Genomic DNA, 16,021 nt, shown 5'->3' with positions numbered 1-16,021 from the left:
GCCAGAGATTTTTGTAAGTAGGGAATATCTTCTCAGGTAATTTGGATTTTGACATCTATTCTGTACTGACAACAATCATATTTGTTTGAGCTTCTTTGTATTATTATTTATTCACTGGCACCCTTTAGCTTTCCCACTTCTTTTTCAAGAGCAACTGTATATTTCTCTACAGTTAGTTGTATCTGTATATTAGAAGGCGTTATGGATAGTGATGCTATTTAACTGAAGCATAACCTATTATCTTAATACTTCTAATTACTAAAGAATGAACATATGCCATTAAAGATTTATATAATCAGTTCCTCCCTGGGCTACACAAGACCTGATTTACATTAATTTAATATTACACAAATGTTTTCTTAAGACGTCTCCTCCTCTCCTTCATTTAGCAATGAATTCCTTTATCACCATCTGCCATCAAAAGCTGACTTCAGATAATGTTGATTTGAGAAATAGTTGGCCTAATACTACATTATATACCGTGTTTCCCCGAAAATACGACCTGTCCTGAAACTAAAGCCTTGCCACATTTTTCATGTGGGCAAAAATATAAGCCCACCCCCAAAAATAAACCCCCTGGACAAACCCCCTCTCCGGCCAGGCAGAGCACCGCTCACTGACATAGCGGTATCCTGAAGGCGCCAAGCCGGAGGAGCCGAGGAGGGGAGAAAGGCGCTCACATAGCTCGGTGCCTTCGGGATACTGCTAGTTGGGGAGTGGCGTTCTGCCTGGCCGGAGGGGGGAGTTGCCAGGCGGCTGCTCCCTTGCGAACTGGCTCCCGAAGAGCCAGGCACAGCCTCAGGGGCGAAGCAGCCATGAGGTGACCAAGTTCACGAATAACCACCTGGCAAACCCCCTCTCCAGCCAGGAGAGAGCACACTTGTTGATCAGAAAGGTTGGCAGTTTGGCGGTTCAAATCTTGTCCCAGCTTTTGCCAACTTAGCAGTTCGAAAGCACATAAAAATGAAAGTAGAAAAATAGGAACCATTTTTGGTGGGAAGATAACAACGTTCAATGTGCCTTTGGCGTTTAGTCATGCTGGCCACATGACCACGGAGACATCTTCAGACAGTCCTGGCTCTTCGACTTTGAAACAGCGATGAGCACCACCCCCTAGTCGTGAACGGCTAGCACATATGTCTCAGGAAAACCTTTACCTTTACCTTACCGATTTATACCAACATCTGAAAATTATGGGTAGCCTATATGGAAATAAACTTTAGTACATTTCACATATGCTTATTTCTTAATTTGGTGCATTTCTTACCATAGATAAATTTCTTGCACATCTTGACCAACTATTTAAAATGAAAGCAAGGTAAAAAGGTAAAACTTTCCCTGTCAGTCGTGTCTGACTCTACGGCATGGTGCTCATCTCTGTTTCTTGGCCGAGGGAGCCAGCATTGTCCAAAGACAATTTCTGTGGTCATGTGGCCAGCATGGAACGCTGTTACCTTCCCACTGAAGTGGTACCTATTAATCTACTTGAATCTGCATGCTTTTGAACTGTTAGGTGGGCAGAAGCTGGGGCAAGTAATGGGAGCTCACCCCATGGACCTCAGGTCTTGAACCCGGGCTGTCAGCTCTCCAGCTGAAAAGCTCAGCGTCTTTAACAGCTGAGACATTGCGCCACTCCAAAATGAAACTACTAACTAGGAGATTTTTCACTTCTTTCTCAACTTTTTCATAAATACAAAGACATAAAACGTCTTCATAAAAATGGGAAGTGCTCTGCAAATCCAGCTACTGTGCATTATAATCCATAGTAATGGCAAGTCCATAAATATTAGGGAAACGCAAAGCCTTCAAAAGAATTTTTACAACTAATGGAAGTTCCTCTTCACAAAACATACATCATTAACGCAACAGCGTGGTTTGCAAGGATTACAAGATGATTTTAGAAGCTGATATTGGCTGTCTCTGTATGTTTTGTGAAATGGTTATGTACAACTCTAAAACTTTTTCACTCTAGAAGTTGACCGCTTGCTGCTCAGTTGGGTGCTGTGTTTGCCTGCAGAGGCACACAGTTATACATGAAAACATTTGTATAGACATTCCCAACGACACCTCTCACAAACATGCATTCACTTCCAAAATCATGAGGGAAGTTAAAGTTAAAATCTCATCTTTCTGTACAGCTATTTTCTTCTATGCCACTATCCGTCTGCATATATTATTATCTCCTCTATTATCTTCCTATCTCACTCATAATTCTTGCACACTTATTTCCCTTAAATTCACTTAGGCTACATTCCTAAACAACTGGGAATCAGATTGCTAATTTTGTTATATCTTTAAAAAGGCACGGGTACCCCCTGATCTCCAGATGCTATTGAACCATAGTTTCCAATATCTATCATGCACCCATTTTCTGGCAATTTATTTGATCAATCAAATGGCGAGCTCTACTGTCCTGTGACTTAGTTCACAGAAACATATACCAAGATATACAGCTTAGCTCAATGTCCACAAAACTTGACAGAAGTACAGTACAAGCTGAGCATTCTGCTTTCAATCTCTGTAAGTCCAAAACTGCTTGATAATGAGATGGACAGCATATACCGTATTTTTCGGAGTATAAGGCGCACCTTTTTTCCTCAAAAAAGAGGCTGAAAATGTGGGTGCGCCTCTACACCGAATAGAGCATTTTTGTCTTCCGAAGCCCCGCACCCTTCACTAAAATGGCCGTGCATACCCTTATGGAGGCTTTCAGAGAGCTCCTGGGGGCTGGGGAGGGCAGAAATGAGCAAAGAACAGGCTGTTTTTTGCCCCCCCCCCAGCCGCACTCTATAAGCCTCCATAAGGCTATGCATGGTTTTTGTGACAAAAAACGGGGCCCCCAGGAGCACTCTGCAAGTGCCTTTTATTTGAAGAAAAAAAACGGTTCTGATTTTGCGAAAAAACGGCCCGGTTTTGGGACGTTTGCAGAGTGCAAAAACTTTTTTTTTCCTTTTGGAAAGCTCTTTAACTGATTGAAGAGAATTACATTGATCAAGTGCTGTGCCAGCAGAAACACCTACCTATCTACTGTATTCTTCTGTATCTCTCTATTTCTCTCTCTCTATCCAGCTACGTACCTACACACACTCTCTCCCTACCTACTGTATTTCTCTCTCTCTCTATCCCTCTACCTACACTCTCTCCCTACCTACCTACTGTATTTCTCTCTATTTCTCTCTCTCTCTCTATCCCTTTATCTACTTACCTACCTACTGTATTTCTCTCTATTTCTCTCTATCCCACTACCTACCTACCTACACACTCTCTTTCTCCCTACCTACTGTATTTCTCTATTTCTCTCTCTCTCTATCCCTTTATCTACCTACCTACTGTATTTCTCTATTTCTCTCTCTCTATCCCTTTATCCCCCTCCCTACCTACCTACCTATCTGCTCTCTCTCTCCCTACCTACCTACTGTATTTCTCTCTTTCTCTCCTTCTCTATCCATCTCCCTACCTACACACTCTCTCTCCCTACCTACCTACTGTATTTCTCTCTCTATTTCTCTCTCTCTATCCCTTTATCTACCTACCTACCTACTGTATTTCTCTATCTATTTCTCTCTCTCTATCCCTCTACCCACCTACCTACCTACCTACCTACAGTATTTTCTCTCTCTCTCCCTACCTAGAGTATTTTTCTCTTTCTCTCTATTTTTTTTTCTCTCTCTCTCTCCCTACCTACCTACTGTATTTCTCTCTCTTTCTCTCCCTCTCTGTCCCTCTATCCACCTACCTACTTTTTTTTTAAATTTGCCTCTTCAAAACCTTGGTGTGTCTTATACTCCAGTGCGACTTATACTCCAAAAAATACGGCAAATTTAATAAATAAATAATAATAAGTTGTAGTAAACATTCTTCAACAATGTAGTCATTTCTGTTTAGTTTTTACTTGATGTATGTCATCAACAGCTGCAATTATATGAACTAGGCAGCTCTATATATCTTTTAAATAAATGTTAAGCAGGAAGTGAATCTTGTCTTTTTCTTGCTAATAGAAGAGAACTGCAACATGGCAGTGACTAAGACAATTATCCTTACTTCTGACAGCATAATCTGATGTTTTAATTTAAAAATACATACATTTTTATAGCTTGGAATGTATTCTTATCTCAAATCTTAAATGTATGCATTCCTGTAATGTTAATACCTCCTCAAATATAAACATTTCTACATATTTTGAAAACAAGTTCTCAGATTTAAAAAACGAAAAGAAAATTGATTGAAGGTCCAAATTAACAGAAATCGTTTCACTCAGACCCATGTTTCTATCATATGAAAATTAATAAAAACAAACACATGAAAATATACTTGGACAATATACTTTAAACAATCCATTGTTTGAATAAAATTACTTGTACTGATCCTACCTGTTCCCTCCCCTCTTCCCTCTATTTTGCCATTTAGACTAGCAGTGCTCCTATATATGTTTAAAACAAATCTTCCATCTGGCAATGCCATAAAATGCAAATTTACCCTCAGCTTACATCACTAATTTGATCAGGAAAAATAGATACTGCATCTATTAAATACATATTTGCAGTATGCTCATAAATCTGTGGTTTCTAAATTACAGAGGAATACTGGAAGGGGTGACAAATTCACATGGTGGATGGCTAATACTTTAATATTAGATATAGTATTAGAGGTGATGGGTGGTTAATATGAAGTATAAATGGATAAAAAATAGGCTTCGATTGTTACACAATGATGCAGGGGACACTTTTTTCCTATTATGTTTTGTTACAGCCAGAGTGTTAGCATCAAACATAAAGGTCCACCGTAAATTCTATCTCATATTAAGTCCAACAAGCATGCACTCTTTTCAACTTTATCCCAAACCTTGGAAAGTGATTTCCATGTTGATCTCACAAATCAGAGATCGGAAAGTCCTGCCAGATATTGATTACAGCTTAATTTAGAAAAGATACATTAAACATTTGGGTTTTTTTTACTTTTGTGTAATGTCAGAGTATGCAAGTAATATTACAGTTAGTTAGTGAGGGCAGGAAACATTGGGGAAATTAAAATAAGCCCTTCAAAAAGTGCTCCTTGCACAATGTTTTCATTCTTCAGTGAGAGCTAAGACCTAATATATGAGAAGAGTTCCTACAATCTGATTAAGCTTCTAAAGCTACAAACAATGAAGCCATTTAAGCAACACATTTTGATGGGGATAAAGCTGCACCAGAAGGGGAAAACTGCACCACCCCCTTCCCCTAAGTTGCTATGCAATTCGAATTTCAGAGTTTATTACAGCTTACCACTGAATTCCTATGCCTTTTATTTTTTAATTTAATGGTCAGAATGAGTTTTGGACACATACAAGATATTCAATGGTCAATAGGCACATATGTAGACTGCTATACAATTCTGTTGGTACATAAAGTTCTCGTTGGTGTATATGTATGTACAATGATGTACAATGATAATAAAGGCTATCTTATAGGTTAATTCCTTTCCAGCCTCCCAGGAAAGGCCTGTTAAAATAGAGGGGAGCTTTAGCGTTACCGTATCGGGTAGCAAAGCTTTAGAATTAAGTGCTTTTGACGGGCAGAAACAGCATCAGCCCTTTGCCCAGGCCGTCTCCCTCCAAGGGGTCCTTAGCCTATTGCCCTCCAGATGTGATGGACTACAACTCCCAGCGTTCCCTGCCAAGCATGACCGAGAAAGAGCATCAGGTTGCCTGAACATGAGATCCAACGGGGCTGAGCGCCTGTTCCTTTGCACGTGCCCAGAGGGCTCGCTTGTTTGGCTTCGTCGCGCGCGTTGTAAACACACCCGGGCAGGGCTAATTACACGGCCAGCTCATCACCTCCGCTCAACGGGCGCGCTTAAAAGCAGCTGCCTCATCCCGCCCCCGCTGCACCTGCAGTCCTGGCGGACGGCGTTAAGATTGACGAACCGGTTTCCTCTTTACTCCACTCCCCCCCCCCGCCCGAGTCCCTTCCCACCCAGTGGGCCGCACCGTTAGCTATGAGCTTGGCGGAAAGCTGCTTGACGAGTTCGGGGATCCTTTCCCACTGGCACTCGGACCGGCACCTCTCGATCTCCGTCTCCAGCCGCGAGCCCCCTTTCTTGGTCGCCATGGCGGGAGCAGGCCCAGCGGGCAACCCCGCAAAGCGGGGACCGGCCGAAGGGAGGGGGCGCGGCAGCTGCGGCACCGTGCAGCGGGCGCCTTTTCGGCGGCGGAACGAGCCGGGCTGCGGCCCCGGAACGGGAACCGGAGGGGCGCCGAACGCGGTTCGCTGCAGCGCCACCTACCGGCAGTCAGAAAAATGAGGCGGGGGGAGGAGTGGGCGGAGCAAAAGAGAAAACACGGCTGCCGGCATTGTTTGGCGGGAAAGAAGAAAGGCTGGCCAACTTTCGGCGATTCCGCAGTCATTCAGCTCTTATTTTGCAGTTGCTTCCCCCGCACATTCATGGGGAAATGTGGATAAACGGGTTCCACAGAGAGTTCTCGCACGACTGTACTGCCAAACTTCAAGGATTCTTCCCAGAGTGGAAAAGCAACTGATTCTTATTCTTGCAGGGAGATGTAGAGTGTATCTGTAGGAAGTTATCACCCAGCCCTCTCCCAGAAAAATGAAATATCCTAGGAAATATTGAAAAGACAGAATATTACATTTCCCTGGATGTGAAAAGGAAGAAACATGTTTTAAAGAGAGAATAGCTTCCTGCAGCTTCTTGCCCCCCCCCCCTTTGTCATATGGGCCATTAAGAAGGCCAAGCCAGTTCCTTTACATAATAGAGTTCTCCCCCTTCAGCTCCAGGGGGATGGGATTAAGGCATGATAATATTAACCCTTTACCCAACTCACCACAGGCCATCTTGAGAACTCAACCAAACCTGGATTCAAAACGCAGCCTAGAAAGTTGCCCCTGTACGGCCCCATGGGAGTCTGCCAACCAATCAGAATACCAGATCAAGATCAAAGGCCAGAGAGGGCATAAAACCAGGGACTCAGCATCTCAGTCCTTCCAGTGTCTTTTTCCCCACTTGAAGCCGAACCCAGAAGGACATTTCTTTCAATATATCAAAAGACATTTAGGAAGATTCCCACTGAATACAGGAAGTCCTCAATTTACGATCACAAATTAGCCCAAAATTTATTTTGCAAAGTGAGAAAATTGTTAAATGAGTTTTGTCCCATTTTACAACTTTCATTGGCACATTTGTTAAGTGAATCACTGCAGTTGTTAAATTAGTAACAGTTGTTAAGTGAATCTGGTTTCCCCATTGACTCTGCTTGTCAGAAGGTTGCAAAAGAGGACCACATGACCCTGGGACACTGCAACCATCATAAATGTGAGTAGAAGGGAGTATCTGTAGCTCAGGGTTGAACTGTAGATTCCTTGGTGCTCTCTGAACTTGGTAGTTTGCAGATGCTTCATTATCCAACTAGGTAACATCACTGTAAGGAAATATAGATTTTGTTCTGTTTACAGTAACTTGCTCTGCCAATGTTCAAGAGAGCATGTTTTTCTCCTTGGTAGTTCCTTAATTAGTATTTTTTTTAAATGAAGGATCAATACAATAGCAGAGTTGGAAGGGACCTTGGAGGTCTTCTAGTCCAACCCCCTGCCTAGGCAGGAAACCCTATACTGTTTCAGACAAATGGCTATCCAACATCCTAAAGACTTCCAGTGTTGGGGCATTCACAACTTCTGGAGGCAAGCTGTTCCACTGATTAATTGTTCTAACTGTCAGGAAATTTCTCCTCAGTTCTAAATTGCTTCTCTTCTTGATTAGTTTCCACCCATTGCTTCTTGTTTCAATGTAATTCCTTGATCAATAAACTACCGAAGAGTGTTGAGAACAGAGGTTTGTAAAAAAAAAAAAAAAAAAGCCCTCATGGGTTTGCAAGTTTTCCAATAGCCCAGACTTCTCGGTTGGAAAGGGGATGATTGCTCATGGCATCTTTGTGGTGATGCCTTGCTCTGGAGGTGTCTCTGGGCAGCAGTCTTTTCTCCTTTCTGTTTATTTTTCTTTGAAGCTTCCCTTCCCTGCCAAAGAGAAGATGTGATGAATGTATCTCTTTCTGGGTGGCATATCAGTATTTCCTTTGCACCTTATAGGACTAAGCCACTGCTAGTTTTCCATCCCAATAATAACAGTAACAATGTAGCAAACACTAGTATTCAGGTGGTGTGCACTGGAAGACCAATATCCATCAATAAGTCAGTAAATTAAATTTGTAGCATTTTATACATACTCAAGTTTATTGTTTTGAAGGTAAAACAAATATATTTGAACATACATACAAAGTCAATCTATTTTAGCATAAAATACATACACAACATTTCAGCAAATTTACTGAAGGTAAAAATATTTTTTGACAATTACAAATTCCAACTTGATTTCTTTCTAAAGTTGATGCAACTCACTAAAGACTTGCCAAATGATAAACATTAAAATACAGGTAAAATGCATGCATATTTGTTTTATATAGCCATGTCTAATATTGACAATTCCGTAAATATGAAATAACTTAATTTGTTAATTGAGGAACTGATGAGCAGCAATGTTTATTGTGGCAAAGCATCACATAAAGTTTGTGTTTATGGATATTATGAGTAGATGCACATATCACATAAAGTAAGCCACAAGTAAAATAAAGAGAAATTCATGGATTTTTCTTTCATGAAAATAATTCTTTAAGAGCCCCTGTTCTAGTCTGCATAAGTTAAGACTAAGTTCTAGCCCAGCTAGAATGAAATAATGCCAATAGTTTAAATGATTATTAACTTTTTTGTATATAAACCATATAAATATTGCACTTCAGGAAAAATATTAATAAATGTATTTATAGTACATATATTAGATTTGCATTAGAAGAAAATTATATACTCAATAAGAACCCAATAAATGAATAAAATTAAAACATATAATAAGATGTAATGGTTAAAGATTTTGCATTTTTAAAAAAGATTATTTTATCTTATTTTCTGGATGAAAAATGGAAAATCTACTGGTTCCTATTTTGGAACTCATATAATGTCTTCATGTTAGTCAGTACCTGCAATAATACAGGGTTGTTGTTTTTTTAATAAAATGAGTAAAGATGACACTATCTTTAAATATTCATTCATATTTACCACAAAACACTAGAAAATATTTGGGAATTTTAGTTATAGTTATAAGTTAATAGTTATAACAATTTAATTAATTAACTCCAAAAGTTTTATACTGCTAGTAGAACACTCCCACTGACTGATTTGTTCTTCCTCTTATTTAACCCTTTAACATTTTATTTCATATTTTAATAAACTGCCTACCTTGCAATACTTCTTTTTGATTCTTGTTCTTTTGATTGACTAACTACATAACCTCTGCATCAATCACCAAACCAATCATAATATAAAATATTATCTTTAACTGATACACAATCCATACAAGTGAACCATAGCACATGCTTGGAGGACTAAAACTCTGGAAACTCCTTATACATATACCCTCAATTGGCAACCTAATTTTATGAAGAAAATAATTCACAAAAATATTTACATGAAAAAATTAAATTAAAATTAAATTAAGATTTAAACAATCTTTCAAGTTTAACGATAAATTCTTTCAAGAAACTAGTTATCCTAAAAACCCTTGAATCCTGGTAGGAGTAACCAGCCAAAACAGTCAGAGAAAGCTAAGTATCATTATCTATATATTGCAAAGTTACCATGAATGTACAATAATTTTCCTAGGCAATGATTATGTAAGTTAAATTCAATGTCATGTGAACAGCTTCAGTTTATGCACTCTGTCTTTTTCCCTTCCTGCAGCCTCTGAATGCCACTTCGGAACTACTATGAAAAGTCATCTATTTTTTTGCAGCAGACTTGGTGGCACAGGGATGGGGTATTTTTTTCTGCTAGTTGTGCTTATTCCAGAAATGGGTGGACACTATTACATAAAATTTTTGAAGGATGAGATAATATATAGACTACCCAGAAGTATTATTTACACGTACTTAATCACTAGGGCTATACAAACCATTTCGATGGATGGCAACAGAAGCGATTTCTGTGTGTAACACACACACACACACACACACACACACACGATTTCATAAAGTCCTAAAAGTGCAAGCCTTAAAAAGAACATAGGTATGCACTGTCACTGAAGATGTTTTAGGAATAGATTGTAAAAATGTAGCAAGCATCTAGGAGCTACTTGTAAGTCAGTGCCAATTTAACACCTTAAAATAATGATTCTACTTTAATTGCTAACTTTAAAAGACTTTATTTTAATTACTGGATGCGCATTCATCTATCATGGAAAACCAATGAAAACAGCACATAAATGTTGCAACAGAAGTATCTGTCTTTTCCAGCAATATTATTTTCCTTCTCCCAAAGTGCATAAAATGAACGATCACATTGTAATCATCTGAGTAAGAAGTATGTGGTGCTTTCTTTATTTGAAGTAATTTATTTAAACAAATACTTTTCAATGTAATTTTTTTTAAAGTAGTCTTTATTCAGAATTCTTCTATTAATTTTCAGATCAATTTCTTCCACTATGCTATATTAGTTTATAGTTTTATTATATATGAGGTTTTCTTTTACAAAAGAAAATTAAAATAAATCTGAATTAAATAAACCTTAAAATTAAAATAAATCTGAATGGTTAACATTTCTGAGCTTCCTTATTGAATTATGCACCACCTTTCTCTATTACTAATATTAAAAAGCACAACTTATTTGCTAGTTCTTAATAAACTTGAGATTCTACCAACCTTGCAAGTATATCATCTTGTTTATCAACTACAATTAACTCCAATTTGCCTGGTGCAAAATTTTAAAGTCAAAGAATAACAGTTTTATGGGTAATAAATTATTACCTGAGTTATCAACAGCATAACTATAGTGTAGTAGTAAACTTTTTGGGAAAGGGTATAATAAATATCTTTTTGCTAGAACTTGCTAAAGATTTATCCTTTTTAACAAAGAAAAAATAAAAATCACAAATATATCATTTGAGTCAACGCAAACTGTTTAATCCCCAACTATGATATAAAGCATAAAGAGGCTATACCCAGCATCTCCCACTGCCTTACTTTTCTACTAGCAGGATAAAACATTATATAAAAGAAGCAGGAATGTTGTTTAACACTTGCATTGATCATTTTATTAATAGCAAGAAATAATTTGGTTTATATATGTGGGTCTGATTGTGAAAAATATAAAATAACTTTGAAAACACAGCTGCACATTGACCATTTAATTTCTGTTATTGCTCCATCAATTCCTCTAGATAATTATACATATTGATAGACAAACGTATACGACTGTAAATAATTACCTTTTAAATATAGTACACATTTATGAAGGGACATAAGTTATCAATAATAATAATAATAATAATATGCAATTTGCACTGTTTGATGCTTGTATTCATGAAAATCCCCTCCCCAATAGTATAAAGTTATAGCTCATCAAGCTTTCACAATAGCTGCCTGTGGAAGAAACAATGGAAATATATACAAAACCCTTTTCCTGAGAAATGTAAAACCATTACTTTGCAATTTTCATGACATCCTAACAAATTTTTAAATTTTGATATTTTAAAAAATCCTTTTATTTTAATTTCTCAAAGATATTAGATATTAAAAATAAATTGTCTATACCACATATAAATTTAGTTGCAGCAGAATTAAACTACTAAACTGTTGACATTTTGTTTAAAAATGTTTTATTCCATCTTCATTTTGAAATGGAAAGTGGCACGCCATAAAAAGATATTTATGTAATTTACTGAACACACCATTTCCATCTCTTCAAGATGCTTATCTGTATTATCAGAGAAAAATGTTTGAAATGAACTATATATACATGTAAAGAAAGTAAATCCAATTTGCACCAAATTAGTAATGTAATGTATATACACACAAATTAAAATCTTGACGCTCTCAGCATATATAAAAGATCAGAATAATAAACAGTTCAGTTTTCAATATTGTACTGCAAAGTTTAACTGATGGGGGTCCTTGGTGCTCTCTGAACTTTGGTTGTTTTCTTGCAGACATTTCATTACCAAACTAGGTAACATAACTTGTATCAATGTATGCAATTAGCAACCCAATCTTACATCTATTTATTGAAATATCTCATGCAGTTCAGTGCTGCTTACTCATGAATAAGTGGGCAGGCAACTGCAAGATAAATACCACATTTTTCGGAGTATAAGATGCACCAGAGTATAAGACGCACCAAGATTTTAAAGAGACAAAGTTTTAAAAAAGGTTTTGCACTCTGCAGACCTCCCAAAAATGGCCCATTTTTTGTGAAAAGGGCCCTTTTTTTTCAAAAAAAGGGCACGAATAGCCTTTAGGAGGCTTGTAGAGAGCTCCTGGGGGTGGGAGAGGGGGAATTGAGCAAAAAATGGCCCATTTTTTTGCTCATTTCTGCCCTCCCCAGCCCCCAGGAGCACTCTGGAAGCCATTTTGGTGAAGGGGGTGGGGTTTCGAGAGGCAAAAAATGCTGTATTCAATGTATAAGACGCACTCAGATTTTCACCCTCTTTTTTGAGGGAAAAAGGTACGTCTTATACTTCGAAAAATACAGTAATTCATTTCTTTGAAATTCAAAGTTGTGCTACTTCACATTAAAAATGTAAGTGCTTTTAAATAGTTACCAATGCAAGATACTGTCCTGTCCAAGTTTGGATGCATAGTTTGCAGAAATAATTTGAATGTCTAACACAGTGTAGAAGTCAAAATATATCTGATAGAAAAACTGCTGATTCTATGTTTTACATATCTTGAAATTAAGATACCCACAAAATCCAGTAAATGACAAAGATTCACATTATGTTATTTCTCTAAAATTCTTCATCTAAATATTCTCAGGCTTTTCTGGGTTTTTTTTTTCAGTTTCCCTAAAGAAGTATGCAAGAGATTTCTGAAAACTATATTAGATATGATTATATAAAGAAATTATAGTTTTTATAGAAAAGGAGTATTTGCATAGGATTTGGATTGTTCATTCTACAATACAGCAAAGTATTTCTAAAATTCTCTAAGTGAGGTCTAATCATGCCAATATCTAGATATGCTCAACTTTATAGAAATTGCCTCACTAATTATCATTAAGACTACTTCCATTTTTTTTCAGAACTGCAGCATCTGAGCTATGGAAGAGCTGCATATATTTATAAATCATGCTTCATAGTTTAAAATATTACCATTTAAAAATGCATCAGAAAAATCCATATTCATGAATCCAAAATATAACTACAGTGAAAAATTTTACTATAGTAAAACACAGTGTAGAGATATGAAGCACAGTGCTTGACAGAATATTCCCTTAATTTTCTAATGCATAAATGCATTACAATATATCCCAGTGTGAAACGGGAAAACTCAGATACATTAAATGTATTGCAAGTTTAAATAATATAAGAAGCTCATAATTCTTATTGAAATTGCTAAAGCAAATTACAGCATCTCCAAATAGTACTCACAATATCAGTTACTTATCAAATACAATTATAATACCAACTACACAGATGCTTGATACAGAATAAAAATCTCTTGAATATTAAGCTACAACCCAACTGCCAATTTTAATCTATTACATATCAGCTTGGTTGTTTTGATCCACATGATAAAGGAATATAAAATTCTCACAGAATAATTTTTATATTTTAAAATTATCTTTCTCTCTTGCTCACTCTCTATCTCTCCAAGTCAAGTTTTAAAATCCCAAATATTTTTTCTTACTAGAAAAAAGTGGAAGAAATAAAGTTTTATATGATCTCCAAGCTATCACATAAATTAAGTTGCTGCTTATGTGTTATGCAGAAATGTCTTCATATGCTGAGGAAGTGGCTTGTGTGTATGTATAAGTATGTATTTCTTATGTATGTATATAAGAAAATACCTTCTGCATTCAAGCAAATAAGTTATTTTTGATCCTGGCAAATATATTGAAACACATCTTTGTTGAGGATTTTATACACATATGAATTTGTAAATTTGTACAATAAAATATAACTTAGATAAAAAAAACTCTCTCTCTCTCTGCATGTACATACGTATACTACAAAGAAAACCAAATGTAATGAAAAGACTTGCAGATTTATGAGAATTTGTGAGAGTCTAAACAGGAGAGGCTCTAGGGTACAGGATTATGGATTACAGACATATTTTAAAAACTGCTGGAGATGCATATATATTAAAATAACATTTTATATCACTTGTTTTAATTTTGATTCTGACTACAGTCACAGTGGTATTTCAACATGTCCTATTTTGGCCTCAGACTAAAAAAAAACCCAGTAGGGGCAATTTGTAAACATATCTCATTACTGTATTCAAAAGAGCACAGGCATCAACAAATTTCAATTCCTATTCAAGAGAACAGATCTTCAATCAGAGAACTGAAAGATATTATCTGAGTTATTGCTATCTATAGGATGTGTTGTCTGTAGTGTTTTTGTAGGGGTAGTTTTACCATAGGACTGAGAGGAAGAAGAATGAGAACTTTCACTGGAACTGCTGCGGGTCTCTGTGCTTGTGCTTGTCTTTTTCATCTTTCTTCTTTTTGCAAGAGGTGCCTTGTCAACGTTCTGGAGGCAAAATCCTTCCCTTTTATACTTGTTAAAAGCCTATTTAGAACAGCAAAAACAATTCTTAGTTCTCTCTGGTTCCATCTGGTCAACCTTCAGACTCCTCTTATATGTTTCCCCCTCCCCCCCCCCCCAAATCAGCACAACTTACCACGGAAGGATTTCTTACAGTTAATTTCAAAATCTTCATTTATTGTTTTATAAACACCCACAAAAAGTATTCTTTCAATTCCATCTAGCCCTTTAAGTTAGCTTTTAATTTTCCAATATCAACATTCTTATCTCTTTTCTGCTATTATTCCAAAATTATTTTTTTTCTGTTTAATTCTTAAATAGTCTTAAATTTATTTCATACTGTAGAAACTCTTGTTCTGATGCAAGTAGCCCTTCAGAAGGCTATTAACATCCAGAAAATCAATAGTAAGGAACTTCTTAAAGTAGGCAAACCTAGCATCTCTTTTGAAGGCACTGAATCATGGCTTAGGCAGTGTAATTTTCTTCTAACTCCTAGAGGTCTCAAACTGGTTGGAGATTGTTATTTTATTATTTCTCCCACTGATAGACTCTGTATGGAGCAAATTTATGGGTGATCCTACTTCTCTCCTTGATTTGGAAAGGAGTTCTGAGGAGCCAATCCAATCCCTGGCTCTTCCTACTGCTGTAGTTGTCAGCTCTGTTTTTGCTTCCCCGCAAGTGTGGCTTCACCTATCATGAGTGCTGCATATCAATGATAGATTTGACCATAGTCTTTGCCTGTTATCACTGCAAAATACACCTAGCCATTCCAGAGACATTTGAATTTTTGATCTACAATATAGCTAAATATGAATCCTAAACAGCGAATATCAGAGAGTAGGCTCTAAAAAGAGACATTTTTTAAAGGATATGTACATAGGATTGAATAGAAAACCAGTGGGGAACCATGGGTTCTAGTCTTATTCTAAGGAGGAGGAGGAGGAGGAGGAGGAGGAGGAGGAGGAGGAGGAGGAGGAGGAGGAGGAGGAGGAGGAGGAGGAGGAGAAGAAGAAGAAGAAGAAGAAGAAGAAGAAGAAGAAGAAGAGCAACAACAACAACAACAACAACAACAACAACAACAACACGGTTGCTTGGAAAATTACGGGAGCAATGGGTGCATTGTTGGAAATCTGAAGGATCAGATTGGGAATATATCCCACAGGAGAAAATCTATTTTTATAATGGCTCGACGTCAATACCATCAATGAGAGCACTGATTTCCTTGATAGACAGCCTGACTCAAGTGAAACTGAATTATCTTCAATTACCTTCTGCCAGAATCCTGAATATACAATTTTAGTATAATTAATACAATTGAAAATTATTAGTATAAGAAAGCTGACATATGCAGATTTCCATCCTCAATGAGAACTGTATATAGCACCTGTTCATTTTCCCCTCCCCTCCCTTCTAGTAATAGTAAGAATATTTCATTTCA

The 16,021-nt window shown here is 37.1% G+C and overlaps 2 protein-coding genes across 7 annotated transcripts in view; both read right to left on the bottom strand.

Annotated features, from left to right (window-relative positions):
• TTC7B (tetratricopeptide repeat domain 7B) overlaps nt 1-6,234 on the bottom strand; it is a 119,187-nt gene extending 112,953 nt beyond the window's left edge. Inside the window, exon 1 of one of the 3 annotated variants that reach the window (XM_081937210.1) lies at nt 5,969-6,234. In XM_081937210.1, coding sequence (XP_081793336.1) covers nt 5,969-6,089 — 121 coding nt within the window. In that variant the 5' untranslated portion in view covers nt 6,090-6,234. Of the gene's footprint in view, nt 1-5,511; nt 5,673-5,781; nt 5,808-5,968 lie in introns of those variants that run through there. The other 2 variants (XM_081937211.1, XM_081937212.1) reach the window with 2 other exon arrangements.
• Nucleotides 6,235-7,155: 921 nt separating this feature from the next.
• RPS6KA5 (ribosomal protein S6 kinase A5) overlaps nt 7,156-16,021 on the bottom strand; it is a 37,188-nt gene continuing 28,322 nt past the window's right edge. For 2 of the 4 annotated variants that reach the window (XM_081937344.1, XM_081937347.1), the window contains one exon: nt 8,209-14,607. In XM_081937344.1, coding sequence (XP_081793470.1) covers nt 14,368-14,607 — 240 coding nt within the window. In that variant the 3' untranslated portion in view covers nt 8,209-14,367. Of the gene's footprint in view, nt 8,007-8,208; nt 14,608-16,021 lie in introns of those variants that run through there. The other 2 variants (XM_081937346.1, XM_081937345.1) reach the window with 2 other exon arrangements.

Source organism: Natrix helvetica, assembly GCF_964273705.1.
Source record: "Natrix helvetica genome assembly, chromosome: 1".
NCBI classification, from domain to species: Eukaryota; Metazoa; Chordata; class Lepidosauria; order Squamata; family Natricidae; genus Natrix; species Natrix helvetica.
Note: the sequence above shows the minus strand (reverse complement) of the source record. Positions and strands in the feature narration are given on the sequence as shown.